Raw genomic sequence first — 14,972 nt, 5'->3', positions numbered from 1 at the left:
TAGACAATACTATTGTATTTTCGTCCTTTCTGTGGTACTCCCATGTCATGTCTCTACTTTTTGCCACTTGTCTGCCAGAGCCAGGCACGGCTATACAGAAACTTTGCCCATACTGTTATCTACGTATTTTTTATTTGTTTATTTATTTATTACATCTAAGACGTTCATATAGACTCAAAGGGCAAGTTCCTATGTTTAGTGCTGCCTAACGAATTGCAAGTGAATTATAATCATTTAAAGAAAAAATCTTAGTAATTTCAATCAAGGTTGCATTTTACAAGGGCCTATCTTTAGATGCGTGTATTAAATGCGTAATTTCCTACACAGACGACACATGAGGTATCTTTGGTGTCAGCGCACCCTACTCTCATGTTCGGCTTTAAAATCAATGCTCACACATCGCCATGTTTTCAACATGTATCCTTAGGGCATAATATACAGTATTTATATCTACATAATTAAACACCAACAAGAAATAACAATTTTTCTAGACACTAATGAAAAATTCTAATTAAAATTCTTTCAGCATTTTGTGCTGTCATTTACGCTTGACTAAGTCTTTAGTATATACACAAACTTATGTCATACATCTTATTTTTAAACATCTGAAATGATTTCAATAGCAATGTGATTTGCACTTGGTACAATTACTCAAATAAACTAACTTTTAATGCATGGTTTTCTCTACATACAAGTATTAAAATATTCTGTCTTCACACTAGGAAAAAAAATACATCACAAGTTTAAACTACTATTTACAAATTTAGGTACTGTTATACTGAAAAAATCTTTTTAAATCTGTATGCGTGTACAGTTCTTTGATTCCCGCCTCCTTTTTGGACTATGGAACGGTGTAGTTAGCATGGCAAAACGACGTACTATGAGGCACTACTTCCATGTTGTAGGTATACCCCTTGTAGTACCCGGCATCTCCGAGGTCACATTCTCACATTGTATTAGCAATTGAGTCAGTTCCTTTTGTTATACAGCAGGCGAATATTCCAATACCAACACTTTACTATTTATAAGTTCCCTTTTTTCTTCGGTGTTCTCATTTATAAATTCATTGTATTATTATTTTGGTTCACATAAGAATACGTTTGAATGGATAACCTGTAAACTTTCCTAATTTACTCGAAAGCTTCGGCAGTATTTGATGTGGTTTTCCTGCATGCATGACATTGGCAATACGATTCGCTTACCCTTGTTTACAAGATTTAGCTATCCGCACAGGAGGTCGATTATTGCGTCCCTGTGGCGTAGGAATTCTATTCCCAGGAAGCAAGCAACCATCAACTCTTTGACTAATAGGAACGAGCTCTTTATGGCTTAATTATCTACTCTGAACTCAAGTTGCACCTGGTGCCTCATCACTTGAGACGGTGCGCCGATTGCGCCTGTCACTCGGCAATTTTTAACCGGTAATACAAGTATAATGTTATTACTGCAAGCGTAAGCTCTTCCTGAGCGCACGGGATAATCCTGTTTTTATAAATAATGTCCGTTTGTCTACAGAGGCCTATGTGATGGTGTTGGTAGTGTGTGTGGTCATCGTTCGGAAGGAGCTTGTTTGACGGACACTCGGCCGACCATCTCCAGTTCTGTGTAGTAGTACCATCTGATCGCTGTAGTGTTGGCAGTTTAGTTGGCGTCGTAATTCTCTCCGTTCCTAATTTAAAAGGCACTATCCACATATTTTTCTGTAAGTTCGTTTCTTCAAAATTGTCCCAATGGTCCTTCATCGTGTAGGTCATTATTGTAGCATTGTTTGGCGTTACGGTACAGTTGCAGTCTGAGCCCTTTTTCTTGCAATTCTTTGTTTTTGGACAGTATAATCTACTCATATGTGAGTCCTTTCTTAATGTTGTCGGCGCTGTCGAGCACGTTAGTTGCTATTTTCGTCTATTGTTAGTTTGTGGGATTGCAGCAGTTTGGATTCTTTGTACAAAGTTACTTACTGTGTGTGTTATGTATTGAACCGGGGACCTAGAAACGATTGAGAGGCTTCGTCCCGCCGTACCTTTAGTGGTTCACAATCCTACAACAGGCCATAGCAGTCCACCCATCACACTGCTGCCCCTCAACCAGCCTCCCCCCCCCCCCCCCCCCCGGGGAAGGTGTCACACCCGACGAGTGTAACCCCAAATGTTTGCGTGGTAGAGTAATTGTCGTGTACACGTATGTGGAGACAGTGTTTGCGCAGCAATCGCCTACATAGTGTAACTGAGGCGGAATAAGGGGAACCAGGCCGCATTCGCCGAGGCAGATGGGAAACCACCTTAAAAAACATCCACAAGCTGGCCGGCACACTGCATCTCGACACCAGACCGCCGGGCGGATTCGTGCCGGGCACTTGCACGCCTTCCCGCTCGGGAAGCAGCGCATTAGACCGCGCGGCTAGCCGGGGAGGCATAAGTTATTTATTAGATGTATTCTGTAGTCAATACTATCACGGGTAGTATAAAATGGGAAGTTGTCAGTCGTATCTCTGAAGATTTGTCAGTTACCTCTGCTAGCACCAGTCGTTGTTGTTGTTAGGTGTGGGTATGTGTGTGTATGTGGCAGTTTGTTTGATAATTGTATCGTGACCTTATAGATGTTCCATTACCTATATATATATATATATATATATATATATATATATATATATATATATACAGGGTGAGTCACCTAACATTACCGCTGGATATATTTCGTAAACCACATTAATTACTGAAGAATCGATTCCACAGACAGAACGTGAGGAGAGGGGCTAGTGTAATTGGTTAATACAAACCATAAAAAAATGCACGGAAGTATGTTTTTTAACACCAACCTACGTTTTTTTAAATGAAACCCCGTTAGTTTTGTTAGCACATCTGAACATATAAACAAATACGTAATCAGTGCCGTTTGTTGCATTGTAAAATGTTAATTACATCCGGAGAGATTGTAACCTAAAATTGACGCTTGAAACCTCTGACGTTCAGTTGCGTGTTGTAACAAACACATGCCACTGTCGGCAAGCAGCATCTGCAGGAACATGTTTACGATGACGACCGTGTTTACGAGTGTGGCTGTAGTGCACTGTTGTGGTTTGGTCTAGCTGTCGCAGTGTCCGCATGTAGCGCTTGCTGCTATTGTTATTCTGCATTCGTCTCCGCACGTAGACCAACTGTAGTACACCGTGTTACCAGACGTCTGTGATAGTGTAGTGTTGTAGGAACTGTGACCATGGTGTATTCGAACTCTGAAAAGGCGGAGATGATACTCATCTATGGCGAATGTCGACGAAATCCAGCTGAAGCCTGCAGGGTGTATGCAGAACGGTACCCGGACATAGAGCATCCATCGTGCCGCACATTGCAAAACATCTACCGCGAACTGTATGCAACAGGTATGGTCGTAGCACGCAAACGGGTCCGTAACAGGCCCGTCACAGGAGAAGCGGGTGCAGTTGGTGTGTTAGCTGCTGTTGCCATGAACCCACACATGAGTACACGGGACATTGCGAGAACCGGTGGACTGAGTCAAAGTAGTGTCATGCGCATACTGCATCGTCACCGCTTTCACCCGTTTCATGTGTCGCTACATCAGCAATTACATGGTGATGACTTAAATCATCGAGTGCAATTCTGTCAATGGGCATTAACAGAGAATGCGTTGCAGTTCTACCTGTTTACCGATGAAGCGGGTTTCACAAACGACGGGGCAGTGAATCTACGGAACATGCATTACTGGTCCGTGGACAATCCTCGCTGGCTCAGACAGGTAGAGCGACAGCGACCGTGGACTGTAAATGTATGGTGCGGAATCATTGGCGACCACCTCATTGGACCTCACTTCATTGCAGGTGCCCAAACAGCTGCAACATACATCGCGTTTCTACAGAATGATCTGCCAACGTTGCTCGAAAATGTCCCACTAGAAACGCGTCGACGTATGTGGTATCAGCATGACGGTGCACCTGCACATCCCGCAATTAACACCAGGCTGACCCTTGACAGGATGTTCGACGGGCGTTTCATAGGACGTGGAGGACGCATAAATTGGCCAGCCCGTTCTCCAGATCTTACACCTCCGGATTTCTTTCTGAGGGGTACGTTAAAGGAGAATATGTACCGTGATGTGCCTCCAAACCCCAGAGGATATGAAACAACGTATTGCGGCAGCCTGCGGCGACATTACACCAGATGTACTGCGGCGTGTACGACATTCATTACGCTAGAGATTGCAGTTGTGTGCAGCAAATGATGGCCACCACATTGAACATCTATTGGCCTGACATGTCGGGACACACTCTATTCCACTCCGTAATTGAAATCGGAAACCACGTGTGTACGTGTGCCTCACCCCTCATGGTAATGTACATGTGCGTCAGTGAAAAAGACCAATAAAAAGTTGTTAGCATGTGGACGTAATGTGCTGTTCCAGTCTCTTCTGTACCTAAGGTCCATCACCGTTCCCTTTGGATCCCTACGCAATTCGGTGCTCTCCGATAGACACGATCGAACAGCGGAGGAGTGGTACTCAAGCGTCAACTTTAGGTTACAATATCTCCGGATGTAATTAACATTTTACAATGCAACAAACGGCACTGATTACGTATTTGTTTATATGTTCAGATGTGCTAACAAAACTAACGGGGTTTCATTTAAAAAAACGTAGGTTGGTGTTAAAAAACATACTTCCGTGCATTTTTTTATGGTTTGTATTAACCAATTACACTAGCCCCTCTCCTCACGTTCTGTCTGTGGAATCGATTCTTCAGTAATTAATGTGGTTTACGAAATATATCCAGCGGTAATGTTAGGTGACTCACCCTGTATATATATATATATATAGGTAATGGAACATCTATAAGGTCACGATACAATTATCAAACAAACTGCCACATACACACACATACCCACACCTAACAACAACAACGACTGGTGCTAGCAGAGGTAACTGACAAATCTTCAGAGATACGACTGACAACTTCCCATTTTATACTACCCGTGATAGTATTGACTACAGAATACATCTAATAAATAACTTATGCCTCCCCGGCTAGCCGCGCGGTCTAATGCGCTGCTTCCCGAGCGGGAAGGCGTGCAAGTGCCCGGCACGAATCCGCCCGGCGGTCTGGTGTCGAGATGCGGTGTGCCGGCCAGCTTGTGGATGGTTTTTAAGGTGGTTTCCCATCTGCCTCGGCGAATGCGGCCTGGTTCCCCTTATTCCGCCTCAGTTACACTATGTAGGCGATTGCTGCGCAAACACTGTCTCCACATACGTGTACACGACAATTACTCTACCACGCAAACATTTGGGGTTACACTCGTCGGGTGTGACACCTTCCCCGGGGGGGGGGGGGGGGGGAGGCTGGTTGAGGGGCAGCAGTGTGATGGGTGGACTGCTATGGCCTGTTGTAGGATTGTGAACCACTAAAGGTACGGCGGGACGAAGCCTCTCAATCGTTTCTAGGTCCCCGGTTCAATACATAACACACACAGTAAGTAACTTTGTACAAAGAATCCAAACTGCTGCAATCCCACAAACTAACAATAGACGAAAATAGCAACTAACGTGCTCGACAGCGCCGACAACATTAAGAAAGGACTCACATATGAGTAGATTATACTGTCCAAAAACAAAGAATTGCAAGAAAAAGGGCTCAGACTGCAACTGTACCGTAACGCCAAACAATGCTACAATAATGACCTACACGATGAAGGACCATTGGGACAATTTTGAAGAAACGAACTTACAGAAAAATATGTGGATAGTGCCTTTTAAATTAGGAACGGAGAGAATTACGACGCCAACTAAACTGCCAACACTACAGCGATCAGATGGTACTACTACACAGAACTGGAGATGGTCGGCCGAGTGTCCGTCAAACAAGCTCCTTCCGAACGATGACCACACACACTACCAACACCATCACATAGGCCTCTGTAGACAAACGGACATTATTTATAAAAACAGGATTATCCCGTGCGCTCAGGAAGAGCTTACGCTTGCAGTCACGCAACCTAAGTATTCCAAAAACTCGAACCCAGATGTACCATACTCGGAAACCTTAAAAAATGCTGCAACGCAGGACCTTACAGACCCAAGAGGTAGAGGCCCATTTGTCTTAATAGGTAAGTTGGCTAAGGTGCAAGACTGACTAGAGTCACTCATTCAGCTCCACGGCCTCAGTGCACACCAGTGTGCTTTCAGGCCAGAATAATCAATAAACGACGCACTCAATCGAGCATTAGAGATGAATCAAAACGAGCAAGACAAATATGCCGTAGCAGTAATGACTTTGCTGGCACTGTTGATAACCATCGAAGGCCTGCGCTATCAGCAAGCTTGATTTTGCTTTGGTGGTAAATTCCTACAGAACCAAGCTGCCGAGGTCATCGGTCCCTAGACATACGCTCTACTTAATCTACCTGAAACTAACTTATGCTAAGGACAACACACACACCGATGCCTCGAACCTCCGACAGGGGGAATGGCAAGGCGCCTCAGACCGTGCGGCTACCCCACACGGTTATTGGCACGTTTCAAAGAGATGCAAGTTACAGCTGAACTATATAGAAGAGCCTACTTGATTATTGTAATCATAGAGATGTAGAATGGCGAGCAGACCACGAAAAGGTTGGGAAGGACATCACCAACGTCTACCTGAAAGGATGAATACGCAGGCCTCTATTCTGGGATATTTACATCGAGCAGCTCGTAGTTATTGGGGTAGTAACATAAGCTGACGACCTCCTGGACATGGTATCTGAGAACTCCAGAGCAGAATTAGAGAGTAATACTAGGTAACTTCTCATGGGTGTGAGTGTCTGGTGCAAAAACAACAAACTCACTATCGAAGTAAATAGGGACGGTGTACTTTTTCCAGAATGAGAAAAGGTCCCGATTTCGAGTGTCGGTCCGGCACACAGTTTTAATCTGCCACGAAGTTTAATGTCAGCGCACACACCGCTGCAGAGTGAAAATCTCATTTTGAAAACATCCCCAGGCTGTGGCTAAGCCATGGCTCCGCAGTATCCTTTCTTCCAGGAGTGCTAATTCTGCAAGATTCGCAGGAGAGCTTCTGTGAAGACTGGAAAGTAGTAGACGAGGTACTGGCAGAAGTAAAGCTGTGAGGACGGGACGTGACTCATGCTTGGGTAGCTCAGATGGTAGAGCACTAGCCCACGAAAGGCGAAGGCCTCGAGTTGGAGTCTCGGTCCGGCACACAGTTTTAATCTTCCAGGAAGTTTCGGTGTACTTTTTACTTGATGGTGTACTGAAACGAAGGCCCATCAATAATCTTGATTACATCAGCACACAAAGACAAGCACTCACGAGGTACCTAGGTATACACACTAAAGAAAAACTAGCACTAAACTAGTACACAACAATGACGATCAAGGAAGGAACGAAATTAATGAGATAATTGGCAAGACTGAGTACTACGCAAGACATACCACTTCTAAAGTCATTACGCACATATCAGGTTGTCCTGTTGGAGCCTATCGTATGTTTTACGGAGAGCACCTGGACGCTCACACTGTGCCTTGCGACCCACAAACATCGTGGGAGCCGTGGGCAAAGAAGCAAACTGCTCGAGACGTCAGGGACTTTTGGCACAAAGTCGATGAATGCACCGTGAATGGTGCTGGCAGGGTCCCCCACTGTTATCACCATCGATCACAGCGAAGCAGCAAAATAGCTAAAGAACGTCGCATGTACACCTTCTTCCCCAGAATCTGGGAACAGGAGAGTCAAAAGTATGTCCACCCAAAACGCGTCATGGTTCATTCTATTGTGAGCCATGACCCACACACAGCACATCCACGCTGTGTTGATCTAAGCCAGACAGACACATTTGGTCGGCCGAGGTGGCCGAACGGTTCTAGGCACTACAGTCTGGAACCGCGCGACCGCTACGGTCGCAGGTTCGAATTCTGCCTCGGTCATGGATCTGTGTGATGTCCTTAGGTTAGTTAGGTTTAAGTAGTTCTAAGTTCTAGGGGACTGATGACCTCATAAGTTAAGTCCCATAGTGCTCAGACCAATTTGAACCAGACACATTTGTACACAACTATCACCAGCATGAGAATCACATCCTATTATACCGCCAATCCACATGTTTAAATAGCGACGTTTTGGTAATTCTGTGCATGGAATATTGTCTTTTGACTATCGTAGGACTGCAGTACCAATGTGTCAAAAGACGGTCCGTTGACTGCCTTTGGCTCCAGTTCATAATATGGCTTAGAAAATAAAGAAATTGGACCGATAATAATAAATATAGAGAGAACAATGTAAGACAAAATCATAAAATTAGTCAAGTCTATTTGATTTATGTTTAAGTTGTGAAAATGTTCGTCCTATAATATATGCTAATTTGACGGTGGTTGTCTAACACAGCGGTCATGTGACCAAGATTTTAAAAAGGCAAGCATGCCAAAGCTCGAGGTTCTTAGCCAGTGTGCTGTTGTATTGGTAAGGCGTTTTCAACAAATTTTGCGACCACACAGCCTTTCGGGTTTGATGTACGTCACGTTAGAAATATTTCGGTGTTCACCAGTCTGTGACTCAGAATGCGTTGGATCTCAGAATGTTAGCGGACTACGTCACAGCCCGCTTATCAGCAATTCAATAATCTCCGACCGTAGTAAATTTGTCACTGTTTAAAGAGTTGTATATAACTAAAGAAATTTGAGATTTTCGTCGCAGATTTTAGTGATTTGTTGCTCCGCTACGAACATTCACTCCACACTTAATACTGCCTGCGAATGCACTGCTTAATCGTTCTGTGCAGTCTTCAATTCGTATTGCATCGAGTCACTAATCAGTATATGCCCAGCGTTCGAATATACAATTATCTGTGTTTATTTGAGAGAATATGTGGTCAAAGATTATCCTGTTGATTATAGCCCACATCATTATACTACTGAATTATTTCTTAGTGTTTACACTATAATGGCTATTAGCCATTTGTAATTTATTTGGTTGTTTAGCTAATGTACATACGCTTCAAAAGTGGTCCACACGTCTACATTGGCTTAAAGCGACAATGCATGATCGAATCCCTTTTGATCAAGAGAGACCACAAATAATTAAAAAAAATTATAAAATCTAAGCTCTTGTTCTTACCCTCTGCTGGTTTGGTAGCAACTAATTGATATCATCTGCGGAATAAGCACATTTGTTGTTGCTAAAGCCGTAGTCGACTTGTAGCTTCCTCAAAATGCGTGTTGAGCAACATTAATGTAAACATTTCTGGTTTTTCTTAACATTAGTATGTCGTATATTATTAAGAAATTAGAGGTAGTAATGACAAAAATAAATTTTATTTTGAAGAGCACATTACAGACAATCCTACAGTTTAACAAAGTAGATGACAGAATATGCGAAATAAATTTCTAAAACAGGATAAGAGTTAAGTTTCCTAAAAAAGATACATTCTCTAGCAGTAGGTGTTTGATAATACAGAGATGAACAAGCGCTCTTAAAAATTTATAATCAAATAACTGAAACTAATAAAACTTACATTTCGAATGATATAATTATATTTAAGACAGTTAAATTTCTGAAAGTGTCTCTAAACATCAGACACGTCGTTATTCTAAGACACCCCAGGGAATTCTTAATATATCACATAGTAAATTGACAACAGCAGCTGTAAGTATCATAAGGAAATTGTTACCATATTTGTAACGACATTAAGTAACATCATATGATCAATGGTAGATATTGCTTGATTGTCAATGATTTGTGACTTCTTCTGAAGAGAGTTGGTAGAATGAACACAAGGCGTCCCATTACGTGTCCGGTGTTCTCTGTGGCGCAGCTTGCTTATGAAAGTTCTTTCAGATGGCGTTCGTAGTGCTCGAAATAGGTGCCGTCGGGGTCGTACGTGGCCTTCAGCTTCTCAAACGCGTCCTTCTTGTTGTCTTTTATGAACCTGACAACCTTATCGACTCTCGCTTTCTGCTTATCACTGCATTTCGAACACTCAGTCTGTAAGGCATCCGGAATAACTCCCTTTAGTTCCTTACCATCTGGGGTGCATCGTTCGTCACCATCGTCCAGCAGGCAGTCCATGTAATTGTTGAAGAGCCGGTCGTTGTTGAGGATCTCGTCCAGGTCGACATTGTCGTACTTGGTGGAGTACTTCCCTTCGCCGGCGGAAGTCAGTGGCGCCACAGTGGCGACCACCAGAATGAGTAGAGGAGCGAAGGCCTTCCACATCTCTGCCGGTAGCTGTGAGGGAGCCTGGGTAGGAAGAGCACAAGGGGACTGCAGAAGTCAACTGCCGGCCTGAGGGGTTCTGCTCCCTTATAAAGGTAGCCGGAGGTGGGTGTAGACACCTCAGTTTCACCTGCTGGCCGAGTTAGCAGGGCCACTCCCGTAATCTTCGTACATCACATCGCAAAGGAAGACCTTGAGGTGTAGTAGCGTGGCGTTCCCACTAATGATAAGATGTCGTAATCTTCTACCTCTGCTGAACTTTCCTGTCTGTGGAGCATAACTGGCCTTCCTCCCACAAATACTATTTTCAATGTTACGTATTCATATAACATATATCTAATGCTACTAAATTGGTATGTCAGTGAGATCGTATTCAAAAGACCCGAAAATTCAATTCTTGTGCCGTGATGTCTGATTACTGCATTAAGTGGTGTTCATAAAGCATTAGAAACCAACGACAGTGTTTATAAATAGTTTTGCGGAATCGGTCACTTACATTTTCCAGTATCTCTCCTGCCACTGTCCTATGCAACTAAATGAGCTAACTGGGAAATTTAAAGCTGCAAACTCTATTTTCTCTGATTTCATTAACCTACGAACTGCAACGTAATAGCTCGACGAAGTTTTTGTTAGAAATCAACCTTGTTGAAATCGCTGTGTCTTACTACTTAGATACAATTGACACGATACGGCAGTTGGCTGCCATTGTGAATAGACTTTCACTTTCTTCTGTGTTTAAATTCGTCTTGTCTGCGAGGTACTGTGACGTTAGTTAGAGAGACATAGTAGAGGTATGATGTTTCTGAAGCAATGACATTCATGCCCTCTGCCTGGTTATTGTTTACCTGTCTCTCCTACAAGTATGTGTCTTTCTCCAGAGTTTCGATGCATCTTAACTAATTGGTCTCCTGCACCATACAGTTTATGTAATACCTATGTAATAATTCAAGTACGTAAAAACGTGATGCCTGACGTTTACACAAGACCACAAAAGTTAACAAGCTAACTTCTTGTACAAGCATGTACTGAGAACTGTGTACCAAAACGTAATACCTTTGTCTAGCAGGGATAAACGTGTGTTCGATAGTGTGTTATAATAAGAGTTCAACGCATAAAAATCACGTTTACAATTGTTAAGACATATGTATTGTACCAGAAATTAGGTTCACTGTAACGGAAATGGAGAACACCTTAAAAGCTTCACAAGTGATCCTAATTGTATTGGAATGATAGGATGACGTAGAGCCTCATTTCCATTACATTGAGATATATTTACACACGGTGTCTCGGGAGAATGATCAACATTGAGTGATATGACAAGAACAGTGTGGATAGCAATGTGCGGCTGTTTGCTGATGATGCTCTGGTGTACGGGAAGGTGGCGTCGTTGAGTGACTGTAGGAGGATACAAGATGACTTGGACAGGATTTGTGATTGGTATAAAGAATGGCAGCTAACTCTAAATATAGATAAACGAAAATTAATGCAGATGAATAGGAAAAAGAATCCCGTAATGTATGAATACTCCATTAGTAGTGTAGTGCTTGGAACAGTCACGTCAATTAAATATTTGGGCATAACATTGCAGATCGATATGAAGTGGGACAAGCATGTCATGGTAGTTGTGGAGAAGGCGGATAGTAGTCTTCGGTTAACTGGTAGAATTTTGGGAAGATGTGGTTCATCTGTAAAGGAGACAGCTTATAAAACACTAATACGACCTATTCTTGAGTACTGCTCGAGCGTTAGGGATCCCTATCAGCTCGGATTGAGGGAGGACATAGAAGCAATTCAGAGGCGGGCTGCTAGATTTGTTACTGGTAGGTTTGATCATCACGCGATTGTTAAGGAAATGCTTCAGGAACTCGGGTGGGAGTCTCTAGAGGAAAGGAGGCGTTCTTTTCGTGAATCGCTACTGAGGAAATTTAGAGAACCAGCATTTGAGGCTGACTGTAGTACAATTTTACTTCCGCCAACTTATATTTCGCGGAAAGACCACAAAGCCAACATAAGAGACATTAGGGCTCGTACAGAGGCATATAGGCAGTCATTTTTCCCTCGTTCTGTTTGGGAGTGGAACAGGGAGAGAAGGTACCCTCCGCCACGCACCGTATGGTGGATTGCAGAGTATGTATGTAGATGTAGAAAAGTCATTCGAAGCAAAAAGAGCAAGCGAACATGGGCTCTAGAATGCATACCTTGAAAGCCAAGAGCACTTCACCTTCGATACGGTGAAACAAATGTATTCTACTGCAAGCTCTTTTCATTCCATATTTTGAGAGAGAAGAAAGAAATTGTCCATCAGACATGGATTCTAATTTGCATACCTTAAGAGTTATGAGCACTTGTTCAACTTCCCTACTGTAAAACACAGCTCTCCAACTGAAAACGATCCCATAGCTCTTAAGGTATGCATTTTGGGGGCCGTGCTTATTAACCTTTTTTTCTTGCCAAGATCATTCTTGTCGCATCCCACAGAATTTAGTATTCCAGCAATAAAAGTATTATATTGCATTCGTCGACTTCCTACGACGTAAGAGAAATGAGCTTAGCTTACGATTATGTCTTTTTAACTTTTCCTCGTAACACCTGTGTCGCCACCGTAAAGATCACCCAAAAATCATAATAACAAATTGCAATAATGCCAACCAAGTGTCGATCGTTTTTGTTTGCTGCAAGTTTTGTTGAGGGCTTTCCTGAATTTCCTACTCTTTATTCCGTCTTTCAGCGTCTGCATTTTTCATAATTTTGCAAATTTATTTAAATTATTATACCAAATGTCATTCCTATCGCCACACTGAACATTTAATGGATAAAAAGCGTATGCAGTTCTTTTTGAGTCATCAGGGGCTTAGCTAGTCTGATGTGGCTGGCCGAGAATTCCTCTTCTGTACCAACCGTTTCACCACAGAGTAGCAACTGCAAACAACATCAGCAATTATTTGCTGGATGTACTTCACTCTCTGTCGTCCTTTACAGGTTTAGCCTCTACATCTCCCTCTAGCACCATGGAAATGAACCTGCATGCTTTAACAGCAGTCCTGTGCCTTCTTATTGTCAGAGTTTTCCATATGTCCCTTATGTTCGCCGATTCTGCGATAAACCTCCTTACACTTCACCAAAGCAGTTATCTTAATTCTCAACATTCTTCTGTAGACGCACAACTCACATTAGTCGATTCTCTTTTGATTTTTCCATAGTCCATGTCTTACTACAATGCTGTGCACCGAACGTACATCCTTAGAAATTTCTTCCTGAAATTAATGCCTATGTGTGACACTGACAAATGTCTCTTGACCAGGAACGCCCTTTTCGTCAGTGTTAGTCTGCGTTGTATGTCCTCCTTGCTCAGACCATCGTGGAAAACTTTGACGCCTACCGTCATCTACTTCGTGATCCCCAATGCTGACGTTAAGTTTCTCGCTGTTCTCATTTCTGCTACTTCTCATTACTTTCGATTTTCTCTGTTTTATTGTCAATCCAGATTCTGTACTCATTAATCTGTTCATTGCATTCAACCCATCCTGTAATTCTTCTTCACTTTGATTGAGGATAGGAATGTCTTCAGTGGATCTTATCATTAATACTCTTTCACCACGAATGCTTCTTCGATGTCCAGGTTGACAAGTCCCTGTCGTGCACAACTGTTAATCCGTGAACTTCGTTCTTTGTCTTCCAGTCTTATTGTTCCCCAATGGTTCTTGTACATATTGCACCTTACTCATCTTATCTTACAGCTTACACTCTGTTTTCAGAGAATCTCTAACATCATACATATTGCACACTATCCATCTTTTCTTATAGCTTACCCCCTTTTTACAGAGAATTTCGAACACCGCCGTTTGACACTCTTGATCACTTATTTCAAGGTCGACAAAATGTATGAAGGTGTTGACCTTTTTTTCGTTTTTTTTTCAGTCTTGTTTTCATTATCAACTGCAACGTCACAACTGCCTCTAGGGTGTCTTTACCTTTCCTAAAGTCAATCAGATAGCCTTCTCACACAGCCTTTATATTCTTTTCCATGCAACTTATGTCTGTGAGTCTTGTAAACTCATTTCTTTTTCCTCTCATTTTTACAGTTTGTGTATTGGAACCGCAAATTTGATCTGAAAGTACTGTGGGTGTTGGACAAGCAATGCAACAAATTTTCTTTCGAAAGCAGGCTAATTTTATTCAGAGTTCTAATGATGATGATGATGATGATGAAGTCCCACACTCCTTTACAGAGCGTAGGGGAACGACGCGGGAGACCCGCGCCGCCTTACTAGGCAAGGTCCTATTGGAGGTGGGTTGCCATTGCCTTCCTCCGACCGTAAATGGGGATGAATGGTGATGATGAAGACACAACAACACCCAGTCATCTCGAGGCCGGAAAAATCCCTGATCCCGCCGGGAATCGAACCCGGGACCCGTGCTCGGGAAGCGAGAACGCTACCGCGAGACCACGAGCTGCGGACAGGGTTCTAATACACAATATAATTTCCTACTCTTTTGACTGCAAAACACCATTTTTTTAAAGAATCTTCTTTCAATGCGACGGAGTTAACCATCTTACTAGGAGAGCACGTGTGCCCTCATGGTACCACTCTAGAGGCGGACGTCGGAACCGACGCCCTATTGCATGAATAACCACTCTATCATCCACGTAATGATTCCCGCGGAGTGATTCCCGTAGAGTGCATCCTTTACTGAGCAAACAGGCGATCGTTGGAAGGTGCGAAATCTGGGCTGCAGGTTGGATGATTAAGAACAATTCAATATAG

At 42.9% G+C, this 14,972-nt stretch overlaps 1 protein-coding gene across 2 annotated transcripts in view; it reads right to left on the bottom strand.

The window, feature by feature from the left end:
* LOC126234625 (ejaculatory bulb-specific protein 3-like) overlaps positions 1 to 10,252 on the bottom strand; it is a 29,850-nt gene extending 19,598 nt beyond the window's left edge. Inside the window, exon 1 of one of the 2 annotated variants that reach the window (XM_049943362.1) lies at positions 10,051 to 10,252. In XM_049943362.1, coding sequence (XP_049799319.1) covers positions 10,051 to 10,206 — 156 coding nt within the window. In that variant the 5' untranslated portion in view covers positions 10,207 to 10,252. The remainder of the gene's footprint in view (positions 1 to 10,050) is intronic. The other variant, XM_049943355.1, reaches the window with a different exon arrangement.
* Positions 10,253 to 14,972: the final 4,720 nt, after the last annotated feature.

The sequence above is a fragment of the Schistocerca nitens genome, chromosome 1 (assembly GCF_023898315.1).
Source record: "Schistocerca nitens isolate TAMUIC-IGC-003100 chromosome 1, iqSchNite1.1, whole genome shotgun sequence".
NCBI lineage: Eukaryota > Metazoa > Arthropoda > Insecta > Orthoptera > Acrididae > Schistocerca > Schistocerca nitens.
Note: the sequence above shows the minus strand (reverse complement) of the source record. Positions and strands in the feature narration are given on the sequence as shown.